Source organism: Rhipicephalus sanguineus, chromosome 1 (assembly GCF_013339695.2).
Source record: "Rhipicephalus sanguineus isolate Rsan-2018 chromosome 1, BIME_Rsan_1.4, whole genome shotgun sequence".
Classification (NCBI taxonomy): domain Eukaryota; kingdom Metazoa; phylum Arthropoda; class Arachnida; order Ixodida; family Ixodidae; genus Rhipicephalus; species Rhipicephalus sanguineus.
The window spans coordinates 18,594,002-18,612,352 of NC_051176.1; the positions used below are offsets into that span (position 1 = coordinate 18,594,002).

General features: G+C 46.5%; 1 protein-coding gene and 1 non-coding gene across 3 annotated transcripts in view; one reads left to right on the top strand and one right to left on the bottom strand.

Moving 5' to 3' along the window:
• LOC119389764 (nose resistant to fluoxetine protein 6) overlaps positions 1-18,351 on the bottom strand; it is a 157,207-nt gene that overhangs the window by 37,795 nt on the left and 101,061 nt on the right. For both annotated transcript variants that reach the window (XM_049413727.1, XM_037657150.2), the window contains 3 exons: positions 8,376-8,455; positions 1,983-2,105; positions 629-749 (listed from right to left, as the gene is read on the bottom strand). In XM_049413727.1, the coding sequence (XP_049269684.1) occupies positions 629-749; positions 1,983-2,105; positions 8,376-8,455 (324 nt within the window). The remainder of the gene's footprint in view (positions 1-628; positions 750-1,982; positions 2,106-8,375; positions 8,456-18,351) is intronic.
• Trnat-cgu (transfer RNA threonine (anticodon CGU)) lies at positions 6,330-6,401 on the top strand. Its single transcript has one exon. It is a non-coding gene; the product is annotated as a tRNA-Thr (tRNA).

Below are 18,351 nucleotides of genomic sequence, written 5' to 3' on the forward strand. Positions count from 1 at the left end.
CTCGCTAACTTCGCCCCACGATCTTCTATGGGGAATCTCTCGCTGGCGGTTTGCTGTAGTGTTTCCTGTTAGCTTGAAGAAATTTATCCGCATCGTTTGTTCCTCTAGAGCTGTCTTTTGTCTTACAACTAATCTTGGCGTTCGTGCTTGTGGTCACTGGTCAGTGAGCATCGCACGTTCGTTGGCAAAATACTTGGAACAGGAAACAAAAAGTAGTGTTCTCATAGTGCTAGTTCCTATTACTTATTTTGTTTTCGCACTCATGCACACTATGCTGCTTTCAATTAAGTCCAACGTCAGCGCAACCGCACACTAATGCGTTCAATGTTCGTGTGAATGGCGTCATGAGCACACATAAGTTGGACATTTGTCCCCGTGGTCAAAGCTCCATGCTCTGCTTCTCTGCCAATTCGCGTCTAAATGGGTTCAACTGGCCTTTATTACGGATACACTGTATGCTAGCGGTGGCCTTGAAATGAAGAAGGAAAAGTTGCCCCATAAAAACCAGGGCAACTTGACCATTCCTTGATAGTATTCCCGTGGTGCATGGACACGCACGACGTCCTTGCAGTAGCGCTTGTTGCCTTTTAACGGCTACCAAAACTGGAAGCACAATGGTTGCACTTACGGGTGGGATGCGAACATGCCGGCGATGGAGGTACAGGCAGGCCACCAGGGAGCCCATTATGTACGGACCGATGTGGACGTAGGGTCGGAAGTAGATCTCGGACAGCAGCTCCTTCGAATAGCTGTAACGTCATTCACAGATACCAGCACACCCAAAGGTATTAGGCCACACTGTGTCTAAATCGAAGTAAGTACAGTCCCGAAAGACGAAGGACCGTGTTCCAAGATATACGATTTTGCTTCTGCGCTGTACGTGCAAAACAAATTGTAGCCGGTTGCCTCATGTGCGCAAAACGACATTACAGAACATATTGATGCGCCAAAGTAATTAAATGTCAGGAACACGAATATGCGAGATAATATCACGAAAAATATAATGAGAACTAACAGTCCAAGAAAGTACAGGGGATGTTATGCGTAATAATTGCGACATAACTGTGAAGAAATTAAAGTGGCCGAAAAGATAACTTGCCGCCGGTAGGGACCGAACCTGCAACCATCGAATAAGACGTCCGATGCCCTACCAACTGAGCTACGGCAGCAGTAACCCACCCGTCCACATTCTCGGTATCATATATGCGCATTGAAACCCAGCAGTGTTAATCAGCGCCGCCCGTAGCCACAACGGCGAGTGTGGACCACCTTTCTTCTTTACGAGCTCGCAGTTGACGAATAATCCCTGGCATAATATCGGAAGGCCCGAAGAGGTTCGGTCCCTGCCGGCGGCAAGTTATCTCTTCGTCCATTTTAAGTTCTTCTCATTTATATCCCAATTACTACAAATAACATCCCCCACACCTTCCTTGGCTTGAATGTCTGTCAGTTCTCATTAATGATGTGTCTAACAAAGAAAAACGAGCCTTCGAAATTCCCTTTCTGCGTCAAACAACCCACATCATCTCATTTCAAATTTCATACCTAAACTGGCGGCTGATTACATTCGTTTCACAAAGATTCAGTCCTGTGAACTCCCGGTTGCAATTCGAAAATTACCATATCTGACTTAAACTAATTACTAAAAAAACAGAAATGGTAAAATTTTAATATTGGCCCGTCATAAACGTTTATTTATCGCTTAAGTCCGCCTAATGAAGCAATACAGCTCAATCTGCCACAAAGCAATTAAAAAGATAAGTAGCACAAACAAACAAACTAAAAAAGCACGCACGCGATTTGCAGGTGGATTAAAAGTGCAGTGCAGGAAACATGCACACGTTGCACTGCAATGCCGCCCTTGAGAAGCTACGCAACATTTCGCCGTTGAACAAGGATCTCAGCCAAACAAAGGCGAGCGACGCGCGAAAAATGCGTATATCAATTACTCGCTTGTCAACACGGACTGCCCGTCTACTCACAGGACGTCCTTGCCGAGAAGAAGGATGGCAGGCGGGTAGCCGTTGACATACGTGAGAGCACCAACCACCCCAACGCTTACAACTAGGATGCTGGCGGAGATGATGACACCCAGCCGGAGGTTCCTACGATAACGCCACATGTTAACTCGCAAGGCAAAACAAGCACTTCACAGAGCTCGTGGGTCCGGTAAGAGAAGACTTCCGGCAACCATGAGATATTATTATTGAATGCGTCAAGTCAATGCACGAAAACACAAATGAGATGTTTCTGGCTCCATATGAGAGCTTAAGAAGGCCTGATTCTTGCGCTGTCGTCTATAACGTCCTGAATTAGAATAAACTGCAATTTTATTTTTGTTCAACTCGCGTGATGCTTGCCTAAATACAACGTGGAGTTGTATTTGAAATGAATTCTACTGTGCCAATAACAATACGGAGCAAATTCAACAACTCAATTATCCCGTATTTCTACTTTTAAGGTATTTCGAACGCTTTTTGCTTAAAGGGGTGGTGACACCAAATTTTGAGGCTTTGAAAAGCCTTCTGTAGCTTCCTCTGTATGCAAGGACAGTCAGCACGAAGTACTGCACATAGCAAACGTTTAGAATATATTTGCATTCGCTTTCAAAGTGTTCCTAATGCTCATTCTCGCGATCGAGACCCATCGCTAGCGCGACTGACACTGACGGAACTGTGTAGGAAGTGTATGGAATGTTTTAGTGACGTCAGACCATATTAGAATGACGTCCAGCGAGCAGTGACCCACAGCTCCTCTGCACCAGGCAAGAAAGAGTGCATCGGCTACGAACCTACACTCATTTTTGCTCAGCGTGTTGCCGAATCAGCCAAACTTGCTCTTCTTTGCTTTAGCGTAACGGGTGCCCGTGCCGTAGCCGTAAACTTGAAAAGCCAGATAGGTGGGGCCACCTGGCGGCGCAAAGGTCAACCAGACAAGCACAAAATTGCTGTTGCAGACACCTAATATATTCTACTTCTCTGCTGGTGTAAACTCTCGGCAGCGGCGTAGCTTGAAATACGTTGCCTTTTATAAATTGTTTTCGTCACGGTCACTCAGCGAAAAGAAACAAGCGCGCCTATAATTGTGGTTGCACGAAGGGTCACAAGATGTCGTTACCGTCGTCCGGTAACCCAGTACTCCGCAAAGGGTTCCGCAATACCGGAATTCCGCGATTCCGCAATACCGGAATTCCGTACAAAACTCATATTCTCTATTAGCAACTTTTAGCAAGTTTTGAAAGCAACCGGATGGTTGCTCGCGTGCGTGTGCGAAAGAGAGCCGATGATGGAACACTGCGTGCGTCACCGCTTTGCGGGCCCACGTGTTGCGGGCCCACTGTCCAACTCGGCGCCCAGAAGCCGCAACCGAAAGCGTTCATATAAGTGTGGCAATATCAAATTATTTAGCGAGAATACAAGAATCTTGGAGCGTGTATCATGCTTCCTAGAGCAATAAGAAACGTCTTCAACAAAGAACGCCCAAGTAAAAAATTTGGTGGCACTACCGCTTTAAGGGGTGGTGCATCCAAATTCTGATGCTTTAAAAAGCCTCCTGTAGGCTTCCTCTGTATGCAAGGGCATTCAGCACGAAGTGCTGGACAGAGCAAACGTCTAAGGTAAAAATAGATAAAAACTAAGATTAGAAATAGATAATAAGATAAAGTAGATAAAAACTCTCAATGTGCCTTGGGTTCGCTAAGAAATGCTTCGCATTTAAAACCCTGCACCAACGTTGCCGACTACGTTGCGCACATGTTGAAACAAATTCACCAAAAGTTCATTGTTGGAGTTGCTGTAGTGCATTGATTATACCAAAAGCGCGAAAATGACATATACAGAGAAACAAACAGAATGTTAAGGCTTTAAATCTCCGCCACGGTGCTCTAGTGGTTATGGCGCTCAACTGCTGACCCGAAGGTCCCAGGATCGAATCCCGGCCGCGGCGGCTGCATTTTCGATGGATGCGAAAACGTTTGAGGCCTGTGTACTTAGATTCAGGTGCATGTTAAAGAAACCCCAGGTGGTCGCAGTTTCCGAAGCCCTTCACTACGACGTTCCTCATAACCATATCGTGGTTTTGGAACGTTAAACCACAGATATTATTTAACCCCTTGAGCAAAGCACGGCAGACGAATGTACGAAAACCCACGTGACCTACGCCGCTCATGACGTCATCATACGTAACACATATTAAAAATTTGTGACGTCATTGCATGCTTTCATACAATGACATCAGTTTACCTGGTTTCTGGCAAAGGTGGGTCGGAGGAAGCACTCGTTTAAAGGGACCTATGTGACTTCTCAGACAAGCTGGCCAAATTTTAGCGCAAACACGCGAGAGTGGGGAAACACTGGCGCACTCGCGAGCCGTGACGTACCAAGCTGCTTGGCTTGCAAGCACTCCGGCGAACTATTTTCTTCTGTGCTCAGCTGTGCATGCAATCGAGCTATTTCACATTTATTCAGTTTGGCAATGAAATTGAACAATTTGCAACGGCAGAATCTTTAAAAGAAGACGAAGGATTCCCTCCGTGCGGCACATGACGTCACACACGCCTTGGGAAAATGGCGGTCGCCAGAGGTTTGGGGGCTTTATAGCCGGAGACATCTAGGGCTTAATTTGCATTGAAATATCCTCTTAAGGTCCATCTTTGATGTAGGCCCGATAGACCCTTGTATTTTCGCTGAAAAGCGCAATTTCCTGGGTGACCGTGTGATTGCCCCTTGCGCGCGTTTCTCACACTGCGGCTCAGTGTGTCTTACTAGAACTCTCGTCCTCCACTGTAATGCATTACCATATGTGAAGCACGCTTTGGCCTTCAAGTGTTACACAGCTTTTCATCTCTGGGTAGGTCATATTTGCGCACAATGTTTATGCGAGATCTCTCTGCAATCTTGTTTTACTAAACTGTCGGCCGTCGGCCATTTTTGGTAAGGAAGTGCTACAGCACCGCACAGCAAGTTCTACAGCAACATCAGTTACTGACAAAATCCGGCAGATCCCACGCACTGTGGGAATCGATGTAATGCGAAGCAGCCAGCAAAGAGCTGCATACATCGCCTTGTTTGTCTTTGAGGCAGATGAAATCATTCATGCCATGGCATCTAGTTCACCATATATCGCATGTTTGCCATGCACGCATGCATGCACAATATGGTATATACCATGCCAATGAAACGTATATTCTGGTATATAGAATGCATGGCCTGTCATTTATGTTCATCACGCACTCGTGTCATGCCATACCAATTTTGGTATATATCCAGTTAACAAAACGGCCGCAAGCGCACCATGACAGTGTCATGTAAATCATACCGTACATGAAATGCATAACATGATTCGCATGTTAAGGCCTGTCATTTATGTTTGTCATACAGTCACATCGAGCAATACCAACTTTGGTGTATATCGAACGAGCGAAATGGCCGCGAGTGCACCATCAAGTGGCATGTAAATCACGCCACACATGACATGCATATCATGGTTTTCATGTTACCACCTGTCACTTATGTTCGTCATACAGTCGCGTCGCAAAATACCAATTTTGGTGTATATCAAGCTAGAGAAACGGCCGCGAATGCATCAGAGCGTGGCATGTAAATGATGTTGTACATGACTTGCATGACATGACTTTCATGTTACCACCTCTCATTTACGTTCGTCATACGGTCACGTCGCGCAATACCAATTCTGGTGTATACCAATCTAGTGAAACGGCCCCGAGTGCACCATGAGCGTGGCATGTAAATCTTGTCGTACATGTCATGCATGACATATGTTTTATGTTACCACCTCTCATTTACGTTCGTCATACAGTCGCGTCACGCAATACCAATTTTGGTGTATATGAGGCCAGCGAAGCGGCCGCGAATGCATCATGAGCGTGGCATGTAAATCGTGACATGCATGTTATGGTTTTCATGTTACCAACTTTTATTCATGCTCTTCATACAGTCACATCGCGCAATACCAGTTTTGGTGTCTATCAGTCTAGCGAAATGGCCGCGAGCGCACCATGAGCGTGGCATGTAAATCATGTCGTACTTACATGACTTGCACGTCATGCTTTTCATGTTACCACCTTAACGAGCCCTTAAAAATCATCTGCTTTCCTTCATTCATAGCGAGGGTCTCGTCCTGGCAGACTTAATGCCTTAAGGTAGTATGCGAGGGATTATTGGTCAGCTGCCAGCTCGTAAAAAGATCATGTGCTACGTGACGCCAACAGGCAAAAAAAGAGTGTTCCACACTCGCCGCGATTGGCGCTGACTAACACTCCTTGGTTTAAATCAACATATATACCCCAGAAAGTGGACGGGAGGACGACCGCCGCCGTAGCTCAGTGGTAGAGCATCGGACTCGTTATTCGAAGGTCGCAGGTTCGGTCCCTGCCGGCGGCAAGTCATCTTTTCGTCCACTTTACTTTCTTCATATTTATATTCTAAATACTACAGATAACACCCCCTATACTTTCCTTGGCGTTATTGTCTGTTAGTTCTCATTAATACTACCTCTCATTACGTTCGTCATACAGTCGTGTCAGGTAAGTTTTCGTGCATTCTTTCTTTTCAGCCGTTGTGCGTCTCTTCAGTTGTTAGTCGGCGTTTGTGGTGTCCTGACTTCTTTCTTGTGTCCGTGTTTGCACGCCCTGCCTTTTTAGAATGAATACTTACCAACTAGCTCAGCTCTCTGTTATTCTAAACCAATTTTGGTGTATATCAAGCAAGCAAAACGGCCGTGACTGCACCATGAGCATGGCATGTAAATCATGACATGCATGTTATGGTTTTCATGTTAATACCTGTTATTCATGTTCTTCATACAGTCACATCGCACAATGCAACTTTTGGTGTATATGAATTTAGCGAAACGGCCGCTAGTGCGCCATGAGCGTGGCATGTAAACCATGTCGTACATGAAATGACATGCATGTCATGATTTTCACGTTACCACGTGTCAGTTATGTTCTTCATAGAGAAATATCTCATCATACCAGTTTTCGTATATCTCCATTCATTGAAACGGCCGCGAGCGCCCCGAGACCATGTCATGTAAATCATGCTGCGCATGTCATGCGTGTCATGATGTGCATGTTAGGACCTGTCATTATGTTCTTCATGAACTCTTGTCACGCCATACCAATTTTGGTATATATTAAAGTAACGGAACGGCCGCAAGAGCCCTAAGGCCATGGAATTTAAATCATGCTGTTCATAATATGCATGTCACGATTTTCATCCTATGACCTGCCATTTATCTTTGTAACAAGGTCATGTTATACCACACGAATTTTGGTATACATGCGATTAACGAAACGGCCAGGAGAGCATAAAGTCGTAGGCGGCTAGATAGATAGATAGATAGATAGATAGATAGATAGATAGATAGATAGATAGATAGATAGATAGATAGATAGATAGATAGATAGATAGATAGATAGATAGATAGATAGATAGATAGATAGATAGATAGATAGATAGATAGATACGCTCAAAGTCGCAAAAGTTCGCTACGAAATGCTTCGCATTTAAAAGAACCGCACATGGAAGACGCTGCAGTTGAGTATATGAGTAACAAAGAATTCTCCCATTTGCTGCAGCATAGGCCCATTGTTAAAGGGATACTGAAGGAAAATGTGGCTTCAGATCTTTTCAAAATCACCCTACCAAGCACACCACTCTTAGCCGGGCGGCGACGCTGCCTTCAAGTCCTATAAAAGTTCGTCGTGACAGTTTTATAGGCCACTCAGGTCCTCATCGGTAAAGATGAACAACATTATGTTCTAAAGGAGCGAAAGGGTTACTATGGAAAGTTGGGGTATTTTTAATTAGTCAATGTAGCCTGAATACGAAACACAAAAAAACACTTTCAAAGGCAACAAGTAAAAAAGTTGGAGAAAAACCGAGTCAGATAGGAGAGTGCCGTCCTGTTTACGGCACAAAATTAAAGATACCGTGTATTTTTTATCTTTATTTTCTCTTCCTATAATCAACGCACTATAGCTAAGTTAATATGACCATATAATGTTTAAGCAGTACTTGATCAGACGACATTATTGTTGATTGGATTTGCACTCCTAGCACAGCATTTAGACGTTCACACGGAGCAGTCGTGAACAGAGCACTGCGTGTAAGTGAATTCAGTGATCAGGACAATGCGGAGCCTTCGCCTGAGGCATCTCTCAAGACCAGGGGTGCTCTTAGAGTTAAACCCCGTTACTATAGTACGACAGTTAATGTGATGTGCTGATCATTCAGCGCCCATGAAGGGCCGGTGGATAACCTACGGGAAGGGCCTTTCGTATATTTAAAATACCGAAGCTTGAGATTCTTGCCCGCTCCCTGGCATTGCGTTAGTACAGAGATTGGACCCACCTGCCCATCAGTATAGATGTCGCAAGCACAACAGGGAATATCTGGAGGTCAGCGCTGATGTACCAGTAGTGGGGTTGGCACTGCAAAGCGAAATGAATAAACAGAGCAGAAGTGAGCATCATAAGACGGAATAAAAGCCCCATGGAAAAGAAATCTTGCCGAGCAAAAAGTCGTCCACTGCGTATTATGTTGCCAAAGTCACGCAGTAGACGGGCCAGTTAAGTTAACTCGGTGCTAATGACTATGTGCAGTCCTTGTCTTTGTGTAAGCATGCTTGGAACAAAGACTAAGTTGTGACGTCACTAGTATACAACCTTTGTATCGCAACGAACCTTTATAAGGCACCCGTATGCAGCGTATTCATGAATAGTGCTGACGCACTGTCGCACAAATTCAACGAAATCATTTTGTGCGCAAGAAATGAAACGCACAGAAGAATATAGCTTATGCAAGAGATAGCGGGAGAGAAAGAAAGCAAATGTGCTGCCGGGCACGGAGGTTAGATGATGAAAAGAGAGATGATAGTAGAGCACAACGAAAGAGCGCGCTACATCGGCAAAGGTTTGTCCAAGTGGACGGATGGAGTGAACGGCGCCAGGTCAATACTGCAGTGCACCATGAAGCCAGACCATGATGTGCTCTCTAACGAAAGCGTGTCGGCGAAGCCCTCAACAGTTTATCATTGCTGTGACATGGCCACTGCTGTGAATTCACTCCACTGCTGCTGTGCAGCGTCCCAATTCTGGATGCGCCGCCTATATAAGTATTTTAAATGGCCCGTAAACAGGCTGCGACTTTTTTTTTTACACCCCCCAAACAAGCTCGCTAATTCGTACAGTAGACCGCGGCGATCACGTTTTTCTGAATATTACAGCGCCGCGCAGACCCTTCATTTCGGAAAACAATTCCCGCGCTTCTTTCCTACGCCTGACCCACGGAGAAAGCAGTGTTGTATGCGTTACCGAAAAAAAGTAACTAAATACGTTACTCGTTACGCTAAAGAAAAAGGAACGCGTTACCGCCCTGCGTTACCCATAAAAAAAGTTAACGCGTTACCGTTACCGAGAAAAAGTAACGGACGTTACTTCTGCCGTTACACCATAGTCAGAAATATTAATCAGTGCTTTTTCAACTCAGTAACCTACAATAGCAACTTTATAAAACTCCTATTCACATGTAACATTAAAGTTGTCGCCCAAGCAAAAATTTTACCCGAAATACTGATTAAACAAGAACAATTTGCACAAATCTGCCGTAACTTCGCAGTATTATAGTGGCCTAAAGTTACCTGTATAATTACGTGTGATGGCTTCTAACTGCGTGGCACATGGGGAAGCTATTTTTCGGAATGGGTCATTAAACACAAAGTGATCGATTTCATCACCAACGCTCTCCGCAATGAAAACACCACTGAACAAGCCTGCAGTAATTATGACGGCGTGCTTCTACTACCAAAATAAATGCGCAGATTTTGTAGCAATAAAAGAATGCTTAAATGGCATAAATCTGGGGAAAAGTATTTGCGCACATAAACAAGTTCTTTTTTTTCCAATATGACCTGTATAATTGCCTCAAATATTGCGACTGCGTATGTGAAAGTGTTCAAGGTCAGCGTCGCTTGCTCAGGATTTCAATAACCAGAAACAAAGGCGCAGTTGCAAATAACAAGAAGCAAAACTAATTTTGAATACGAAGCTTATGAACAGTGCTAGAGTATTGCAGGAACAGTTTCCTGATGTAACTACAAACTGCTGAATATACGCAACAGCTGCGTTTCAAAGCTTTAATCGGACAGCTTGACTCGTTTATTAGCTAATACGTCCGCACCTCGCTAAATAGGAGCTCGACGGACGCACTATATGGTACTCCTGTATTCACTTTAAGGAAGAGCTGGTGAGCGCGCGGAAAGCTTTCCTTGACGATGCCATGCGTCATCAAAGGTACCGAGACAGCCGCTCATCTTCAGTTGGCGATTAGGTTCAAAAGGCATTTCCGAAGAAGTCATCCTTCTTTGTGCTGGATCTCGGTCATCCTTCTTTGTGCTGGAAGTCGATGTCCTCAAGCCGAGCAGATCTCGACAGTTCGCTTTTGACGGTTACGAGCACCGCATAACGCTTCGCTTCATCGACATTCAACGACAACTTGAACCTCCATAGCAAGGTAGCCGAAGCTAAAGCAGATCTAATTAATACATTTCGGGAATTTGCTCCCCATTACAATTTCCCCTGCGCAAAAAAGGACCCCGTGCGGGGTCGTTTTGTCAACGCTTGGCGGGCCGACAGCAGTCCGCAGCAGCAACAAAATAACGTCGGGGCGAGCTCAAAGGAAGGCGCTCCTACAAGACGAATGAATTGTGTGTAAGACTGCGAGGATAATTGGAATGAAAAGTAACGAGTAACGTGACACCTCACGTTACCGAAAAATGGTAACGAAAGTACGTTACCCGTTACAGTTCCGAAATAGTAACGAGTACGTTACTAAGTTACTGAAAAAAGTAACGCGTTACCGGTAACGCCGTTACTTGTAACGCGTTACCGCCAACACTGGGAGAAAGAAGTATTTGAGGAGGAGAATCTCTCGGCCGCGGCAGCGCGCGAGGGCGGCGCGATAGCGTCACGGCGGAATGCGGTTACGCCGAATCACGACAGATGACGCTTTCGGCCTGTTGCCATCTTTTACACGGTCTTCTATGGACGCGACGCATAAAAATCGTGATAGCACCTCGTACATTGTCAAATTTCTAAGATTTCTGTCTGTAACATCAATCGGTAGATATGACAGATATTTTAGTTGCAGTTCCTAATCGATACTGCCAGAATTATAGGCCGTACAGCGCTTGAAACGAACTGCTAGTAGTGGCCCCTGAGCAGACGACGTCTATCGCCGCATGCACGCGCCCCTCGCTCCTCGCTCGCATTTTGTGCGCGCGCATGCGTAGGTGGCCTTGGGAGAGAAAGTTCCCTTCGCGATTTACTGGTTTCTTTCTCTTTGGCGCTCTCAGTCGCTTCCGCGCGTTGCGCCGGTGGCGCCCACTCCTCGATGTTTGCGCGCGCTTTTCACGCCGCGACAAAGGAGAGTGCTTTGCAGATTTCGACCAGTGCTTCTTCAGGATGGGGCGGAAATGTGTCGTGCCGAACTGCAGCAGTGGGTACGCGTCCTGCGAGGAGAAGGTAATTACTATCGAAGCTCCTAGTGACCCTGTGAGGTTGGAAGCGTGGGCTCGCGCCATACCAAGAAAAGACCGACAGCTGACGCCTCGTGACTACGTTTGCGAGAAGCACTTCTCGTACAGTGACATAGACGGGCGGCGCTATTATGGCGAACTTGGTGGCGAAGTTCTCCTTGACAAACCGAAACGGCCAGTGTTGTTACGAGACGCCGTGCCTTCAATCTTTCCGCGCGCTGTCCCAGATACCTGTCTGCTGTTCTCAAAAAAAGACAATGTGAAATTTCAACCACCGGGGGTTTTGTAACGTGCTCCTAAATGTAAGCACACGGGCCTATAGCATTTCGCCCCCATCTAAATGCGGCCGCCGCAACAACCTAAATCTGAATTGATGGCATGTAGGGTAAGTCCCATCATTCGTTGAAATAAATTATACCTAACTCATTGAGTTCACGTTATCAAAAATTATAGATTTCACGTTGTACCAAAAATATCACGGTGGTAATTTTCCTGTATGTGACGCCATTTTTCTCGTTAATTTACAGAAAAAACTTGGAGTGTGCTTGAGCTTCGCCTTTAAGAGTAGAACGCGATAGCGTAATCGGGCCCCGTGCGCATCGCCTTCTCATTTGCTAGCCTCACCGACACGGACGCCGACACCGGTATTTCTGCGAAACGGGCTCTTTAACGCTGTCGCGTTAAAATATGGAGCCGGCGAGGACGCACAAAAACACATCCATTCGGGCGGGAAGCGCGAACGGCGAATCGGCGACGAATGGCCTTGAACCATGCCTTGAACCGACGAGCTTAGTCGGAGAGCGCGGTGAGAGAGACGCGCGCATTTTTCCTTCTCCGCTAGCGGACTCTACCGACAGAGGGCGCGTGAGCGCTGTGCCCGATTTCGTGACTTTATTAGGATGCCCGAGCGAGCGCAGTTTCGCCTCCTCAAGAATTCTTGCTCCGTGGCCTGACCAATCCTCCTCGTACGCGCAGTAACGCACACTCAGCGATCGGCGAGTTTACGTAGCACTGAGCTCATCGATTGGTCTAAACCAGGTCTCAACAAGTTGACGTCAGTTCCCGTTCCCACCCACCGCTACGAAACTGCGCCTTGTTTCTTGGCCCTGCGGTGATGCGGTTTCGGCCACGCAGTTGTTGCACGCACTGCATGGCACCTGTACAGTGTACTAGAAGGGGGCAGTGGAACGAACGAAGCGGCCGCGCCGCATCTCAGGTGATGCTCCGACGGGCGATCGTAGAGGAGGCGCAGTAGTCACTTTGTACTGAAGCTGTGGAGAGCGTCTGCATTTGACGCGCGCGCGCCGCAGCCTACGAAAGCGTGTAATTGCGCGTTTTGAGCGTGTTTAATACATTACTGAGCTTTAATCGGTGTCTCAACGCCTGCTACGCGCCGTGGTGCACGAGTGAATATGCAGGCGTGCCAAAATTGCTCCGCGATATTCCCTGTTTTTGGAGCCTGCCGGCCCCCAAAGAAGGCGACAATTGGATTTTGCACCTAGCTGCTCACTGATTGCTGCGCGGTTTGCAAGCAACACTTCGAGCCGCGCTACACTATACATGACTACGAAGAAATAAAAAACCAGCGACGAAAGCCTACCATTCTTCTGCCGGCAGTCTCTACGGTATCCAGAGCGTTTATCCTTATATGAGCTCCAATGCGCTCGACTGTTTCATGAGTAACCTGAGTACAAATAACTCTATCACAACATTTATATTAGTGACGGCTGAGTTCTGCCAGTTTTGCTCTGTTTCTTTAATGCCGAAAGGCTATCTTGTTTCAACAGCGTGCTTCCGCGCATAGGCGTGCGCAGTGTCCACCTTCAGGGGGGGGGGGTGAAGTCGGGCGAATGTTCGTCGCAGCGCCCCCCCCCCCCATCCCTATTAATTCAATGTATGGGGCAGACTTTGCGCCCCCCCCTCTTAAGCGACTAGGGGGGGGGGCGGCCGCCCCCCTGCCTCCACCCCCCTTGCGCACGCCTACGCTTCCGCGGTTACTATGCATCGGTTATGCGACCTCTGAGTGCTTAAAATACCAGGAATCGAGCCAGCCGCAGGAGCCGAGCCGAAGGCGCGCTCCGAGGCACAAACTTCATGCATCAGGGCTTATGTCAAGCATCTTAAAATGCGCAGATGTAAATATAGCCCGTCGGTTATTCTGCCTAAATTCACTACAACCAGTTCTCCTTTTCAATGGACAGCTTAATATTGCACTTTTCCTGACCTATCGATGCCATTGGAAAAACTTCTTTTTCACAATGCATGTTTTGTATTATAATTTCGTTGCTTTATCTGTAAAGTGTCAAAAGTCAAGCCAGCAGGGGCGGTGGTGCTCTGCGCTTTGCGATATTATGTTTTTATATATATGTGCATATATATTTACACGCATAAATACGGGCAGTAAAGTCTCACCTCCCCACCCGGCGCCAATAACAATATCCATGCAGCGCCCCTGAGGACGACCGCTATTTGTACCGGTCGAGTTACCATTGACTTCCAATACCTTTCAGCCCTCGTAATGTCGAAAAAGTCACAATTACACAGCGCATTTGTAAAGATACGCACCGTACACATAGCTTCGCCAACGCACGGTAAATGTACGGCGTGCTTTCGGCAGAATATCAGCACACAGCTTTCTGTGCACAGTTAAATTCCAATAGAGCAGCTCAGTTACGCTGAATAAACTAGACGCCGAATCACCACGAGAAGAAAGCATTAAAACAAGAAATTAGAATAAGGCACGCCCTTTCTGTTTCCTCTGTCTCTTCGGGCGGTCGTTCGGCGTCTAGTTAATTGACAGTAATGTAACTAGCCCAGCAATGAGTTCGGCTCAATTACACCGAGATAGTGAATCTTCACGGTTGGTATCAGCCCATTTTCATTTTTATATTTTGCGTACCTTGCAGCAATCACTTCGGCTATAAGAACTGATTTGCAGTATCTCTCAAAGGCATTTATGATGCAAGCATCCATTAAAAGCTTCGAAGTTTCGTCGATCAAGGCTTACGACGACGAGTCCTACGCTTAATAATGATAGACACGCAACGAAAGCCGCATCAGTAATAGTACCGATTAGCCGGGTGCCGCCGACTCACCCAGCAGTTCTTGCGCGCGGCGCCGCGCGCCTTCAGTACCGCGCGACTGCAGCGCCGCCGCTACGGTCGACGCGGAAGGCATCAGGCGGCGAGGCGCATTCACGCCACTCGACAGTTCTAGTACACTCTAGCACCTGTATAGTGCCTAGAATATACCAGCTAGTGTGCTGAGCGCGCGCTTTGGCGTGGCCACAGCGCTGATGCCTTCCCATAGTCACCGCATGGCGGCGCTGCGACTCGCTAAGGTCGTCACAATGCAACAACATATGGTAGATGAAGGAGGAAATCAATTGGAAGGGTATGAAGCGCTAGGTTACATCCGAAAGATAACAGCCGATTCGTTTAAAAAGGTCGCCCAGGGGATTCCCCCGGTGAGTAAAAGTGCGCAAAGGAGTGCAACCGACGGAGATGTAGTACTAGAGAATTTCAATTGGAAGAAAGCCGAAGGAAAAATTCCTAGGCGCACTACACCGGGCTTAGATGGGGTTCCCGTCAGCCTCATTAACGAACTCGGACATAACACTAAAGAAGCACTGCTGAAAGCCGTAGAAAAGTGCTTACAGGAGAGTGAAATACCAGACAGTTGGCGAAAAAGTAGAATGAACTTAATCTATAAAGGCAGGGGAGAAAAGGATAACATTCGCTCGTATAGACCGCTAACCATTACATCGGTGCTATACAGGTTGGCGATGCAGGCAGTAAAATTAAAAATAGAAGCGTGGGTAGAACAAAATGATATTTTGGGAGAACTTCAGAATGGATTTCGAATCGACAGGCGGTTAGACGATAATCTGTTTGTTCTTACCCAGTGTATAGAAATATCGAAAATAGAAAACAGGCCCTTATACGTAGCTTATCAAGATATTACCGGGGCGTATGACAACGTTAATCAGGAAATTTTGTGGGACATACTGAAAGAAGTGGGCATAGGTGACGACTGTATACAGCTTTTGAGGGAAATATACCGAGAAAATACAGTTTGTATAGAATGGGAAGGAATAAGTAGCAAGGACAGCGTTGAAATCAGCAAGGGGCTGAGACAGGGATGTCCTTTGTCCCCGCTGTTATTCATGCTGTACATGGTGAGGATGGAAAAAGCGCTAGAAGGTAGCAACATTGGATTTAATTTGTCACACAAACAGGTCGGCACGATGGTTGAGCAGAAGCTTCCAGGTCTATTTTATGCTGATGATATTGTCTTATTTGCGGACAGTCAAGATGATATACAGCGACTGGCAGATATATGAGGAAGGGAATGTGAGGTTTTAGGACTAGGATTTAGTGCAACAAAATGTGGATTGATGGTATTCAGTGATCACGAAGACCATGCGGTCTTTATACAGGGCCAAAAAATACCGAGGGTAAGCGAATACAAGTACCTCGGAGCATGGGTAAATGAGGGGGATAGATATATGGAGGTACAAGAGAAAGCATCGGTAGCAAAGGGAAAGAGGAATGCTGCCATTATGAAGCACAGAGCTTTATGGGGGTACAATAGGTACGAGGTGCTTCGAGGGCTTTGGAAGGGTGTGATGGTCCCGGGGCTTACATTTGGGAACTCAGTGGTGTGCATGAAGTCAGAGGTACAATCAGGAATGGATGTAAATCAAAGGACGGCGGGCCGCCTCGCGTTGGGCGCTCACGGGAAGACGACAAATGAGGCTGTAAAGGGTGATATGGGATGGACAGGCTTTGAAGTGAGGGAAGCTCAGAGCAAAATGAGATTCGAAGAGAGGCTGAGGAAAATTAAGAACAGTAGATGGGCAGAGAAGGTTTTCAGGTATTTGTATAGAAAAAGCGTTGACACGCAGTGGAGAAAAAGAACTAGGAGGCTCACCAGTAAATATACGGCTAGCAGTGCGGGCGATATGGCAACAAGGAGCATTAAGCGGAAGGTCAGAGAGGCGGAGAGGACTTATTGGATGGCAGCGATGGAAAAGAAGCCGGCTCTGAGTAACTACCGAAAGGGAAAAAAACGAAATAAGGAGGGAAACGTTTTATGATAATTCAAGGGGAAGCGCTTTACTGTTTGAAGCAAGGTCGGGCTGCCTTAGAACGCGTAGATATAAAGCGAGATTCACTAACGAAGAAGAACAATGTACATGCTGCGGAGGAACTAAGGGAACGATGGAACATGTACTGATTGAATGTGGCGACATTCACCCAGGTATACGTGTGGGCACGAGTCTACATGAAGCCTTGGGTTTTAGGGACAACAATGGAAAGCTGAACACGTCCGCTATAGAAATAAGTAAGAGACGGTTAGAGTATTGGTGGCAGAAAATAGAGATAAAGAACAAAAATAAATAATGGGGGAAAAATAAGGTCATTCTTTCTTAAGAGGCAGAGAGATAGACCGTGAATTTATACTTTTTTTGGTATAATACATAGATTTAATCAATGTAGATAAGGTATTAGGCCAACATGAAACAAGGAAGTCTTTTTTTTTTTTTTTCTTCGAGCCTGGTGGCAGACATGTCACCGCCCCGTTACAAAGGGGACGCTCATAGCATCCATCCATCCAGCCATCCACCGCGCGTCGGCGGCTCCTGCGCTTGCAGCTGCGTAGCAGGGCGCTTTCTGCTGCGAATACAGTGTTCTTCGTTCTTTTTAACACAGTCGTCAAAACACTCGATCGGAAGAAGGAAATCTTATTGCCAAATTATTGCCCGCCAGAGAATCCTCAACTGGTTTTGCACTAGAAAACGACGAAGCGTTTCACACGTACCTCACGTCGTCTGCTAGTTTTCGCGACTCTGTGCTTCACCACCAAAGCGAAGTAGAAAAGTCGCAATTAATATACTACGACACACCAAACTTGCCAGTCGAAAACAATCAGCTAAGGTTGACACGTTAGACGCATCGTGTCGTAAGGATGGCCCACGGCAGTTTCGATCGCGATCAAGTCCGACTCGGATTCTTCGCTGCTACTCGTGAATATTCGCTGGCGATTTTACTCGCAGCACGGTGCTTTGAAGGGCCAGTTGGTACATCTTATTCCGTTGAAAACAGTGCGAAGACGGGACGAAGGCTAAGGAAGCGCTTGTGTTCCTTAGCCTTCATCCCGTGTGCGCGCTGTTTTCAACGCAGCGATTCTACTCGAAGTCGATCCAGTCAACTGCAATTCGCGCCTCTCAGTCGCGGTCATATTTTATTATATTAGCAGCGCATCACACTCGGTATGATGCACCATCATGGACTTGCAGAGTGTATCATGCGCCGTCAGATCGGTGGCTACGATAATTCTCGCGAGTAGATATTTGATCCGGAGAAGGCCGACAGTAATCGCAAATTCCCGTGTAACGCTGGTATTACACAAATACAAATATTACACACGCTGGTTTTACACAAATATTTCTTGCAGACATTATGACACTAGCTTTTGCGCTTTGTTCGCTTCCACAAACATGATGCATTTTGCTCATCCAGTGCTGCAGATATCAGCATATGCCCCATACTTTCGGATCGGTTGTTTCGATGTTTCTGCAGTTCAGCTGTGCCTTCTGCATTGTTGTACTACGTCAGTAAGTCTGTAAAGCATCGTTTACACGCAAATGTAGGGTCGGGTGGGGTCACTTTCACTGTTCTGCGTTTTCCAGCATGGCGCCCGTATTTTCTAGACCACATGCGGTGAACACAAGCCAGTCTGAATAGGATTCACTACTCATGCATTTTAGTTGAACGGCACTGCTCACTT